We start from the raw sequence: 2,023 nt of genomic DNA, 5'->3' as shown, positions 1-2,023 counted from the left end.
GCCGCCCCCTGCCCCACCGCCGCCGCCGCCGCCGCCCGAGGGCATCGAGTAGTCGGGCAGTGGGTCCTCGGCGGGGCTGGCGGCGGCGGCGGGCAGGTGGCCGGGCCGGTCGGCGCCGCCCGCCGCTGCGTAGAGGCTCATGGCCTGCATGTTGCAGTGGTAGGTGCCTGCGGCGGAGCCGGCGGCCGCTTGGCCGCAGGGCGAGCCGTAGACGGAGCTGTGTCCCGGCGAGTACCCGCCGAGGGACAGCGCGGGCGGGATGCCGGTGCGCGGCGCGGCGGCGGCGGGGGCCAGGAGGCCGGCGCCCAGCTCGGCGGCGGCCTGAGGCGAGCCCCGCAGCGAGGTCATGATGTTGTCCACGCTGAAGCCCGGGCCGTGGTGGTGGGGCGGCGGCGGCGGGGGTGGCGGCGGCGGCGGCGGCGGGGGCTCGGGGGCCTCCAGGCTGAGGGAGCGGCTGGAGGGGAGGGTGCTGCGGGGACTGCCGCCGCTGGAGAGGCTGCTGCTGCTGTCGGGGCTCTCGATCTTGGGCACGGCGCCGAGCGGCGGCGCGGCGCCGGGGGGGGACACGGCCTGCGGCGGCGAGGCTGTGCCGTTCTCTGTCTTGATGTCCTGGATGCGGACGGGCGGCGGCGCGGCGCTGCCCCCGGCGGGGCCGCCCTCGGGCTCAGCGGCGGCGGCGGCGGGCGGCGGCGGGCGCGGCGGGGCATGGTCCTTGAGGTGCAGGCGGTCCTTCTCCTCCTTGTCCTTGACGGCGTCCTTCTTCTTGAACCGGCGGCGGCGGCGGAGGAAGCTGCCGTTCTCGAACATGTTGTAGGAGTCGGGGTCGAGGGTCCAGTAGCTGCCCTTGCCGGGCTTCTTGTCATCTCGGGGCACCTTGACGAAGCACTCGTTGAGGGAGAGGTTGTGGCGGATGCTGTTCTGCCAGCCCTGCTTGTTGTCCCGGTAGAAAGGGAACCGCTCCATGATGAACTGGTAGATCCCGTTCAAGGTGATCTTCTTATCGGGCGCGTTCTGGATGGCCATGGTGATGAGGGCGATGTAGCTGTAGGGCGGCTTCACCATATCCTTGGGCTGCGGCGGTGGCGTGTAGGGCCCGTAGGCTCGGGCCATGCCAGCCGGGTACTGCTCGTGGGCCGGGTGGGAGTACATGCTCATCGGGGCCGGCATGGCCGTGTAGCCCCCGCCGGCCGCCGCCGCCGCGGCGCGGTAGTAGCTCTGCTCTCCGCCGAGGTACGGCACCACTCCCAGGGAGTTGGGACTGGACACGGAGTAGCGAGCCTGCATGTCCTCCCGTCAGCTTTCCCCCACCCTCCCCGCCGGACCAAACAGCGCGTCCCTTCCCCCTCCACCCCTCCGCCGCTCCGCGGACCGAGCTGGACCGGGCGGCCGGGCAACCCCCACCCCCCCACCCCCCCGGCGGAGCGCGGTAAAAGGGAGAAAGAATAACGACGGCAGCGCCGAAAGTCTCCTCTTCTTCGCCCAGGAAAGCCCACCGGCGAGCTCCCGCGCTCCACGCGGAGGGGGAAAAAAAAAATCAAAAAAGGAGGGAAAAAAGGAGGGGGGAAAAAAATGGAAAAAATGTTTTAAAAAAGAAAACGGCGGAGGGGGAAAAAAAAGTAATCGCAGCGGAGAAAGCAACTTCCAAACGCAGAAAGAGTATTAAGAAAATAAAACCTTTGCAAAGAGGCTCCCACGGTCCCAGTTCCTTGTTCCACGGGGATCTGCAACAAGTTGTCTGCAAAGGAGGGACAAAAGTAGAGGGATGTGTTTTGTCGGCTTTTTTTAAGCGAGCAGAAGAAAAAAAAATCCACCTTCCCGATCTCCCAGTGCAAAGTCTCCCTCTCTCTCTCCCTCTCGGTTTTTTCAGTCTCTTTTTCAGTCGCAGGCTGCTTTGGGAAGCATCGGAAAAACTCCTGAACTTTTGAGCATCCGTCACCACGGCGAGAACTTTTTTACGCACTTACAGTTTTCTCCTTTTTTTTTTCCCTCCCTCTCCTCTCTCGGTCTCCTTTTTTTTTTTTTT

At 65.6% G+C, this 2,023-nt stretch overlaps 1 protein-coding gene across 1 annotated transcript; it reads right to left on the bottom strand.

The window, feature by feature from the left end:
* Nucleotides 1-17: 17 nt before the first annotated feature.
* Nucleotides 18-2,012, bottom strand: FOXC1 (forkhead box C1; the record flags this gene model as incomplete). The annotated part of the gene is made up of 1 exon (XM_027633394.1): nt 18-2,012. A coding segment is annotated over exon 1 (1,267 nt), but the record flags the coding sequence as incomplete, so codon positions are not given.
* Nucleotides 2,013-2,023: the final 11 nt, after the last annotated feature.

Source organism: Corapipo altera, unplaced genomic scaffold (genome assembly GCF_003945725.1).
Source record: "Corapipo altera isolate COAL_440 unplaced genomic scaffold, ASM394572v1 60166, whole genome shotgun sequence".
Lineage (NCBI taxonomy): Eukaryota > Metazoa > Chordata > Aves > Passeriformes > Pipridae > Corapipo > Corapipo altera.
The sequence above is the reverse complement of the archived record's forward strand: the minus strand, read 5'-3'. Positions and strand labels throughout refer to the sequence as shown.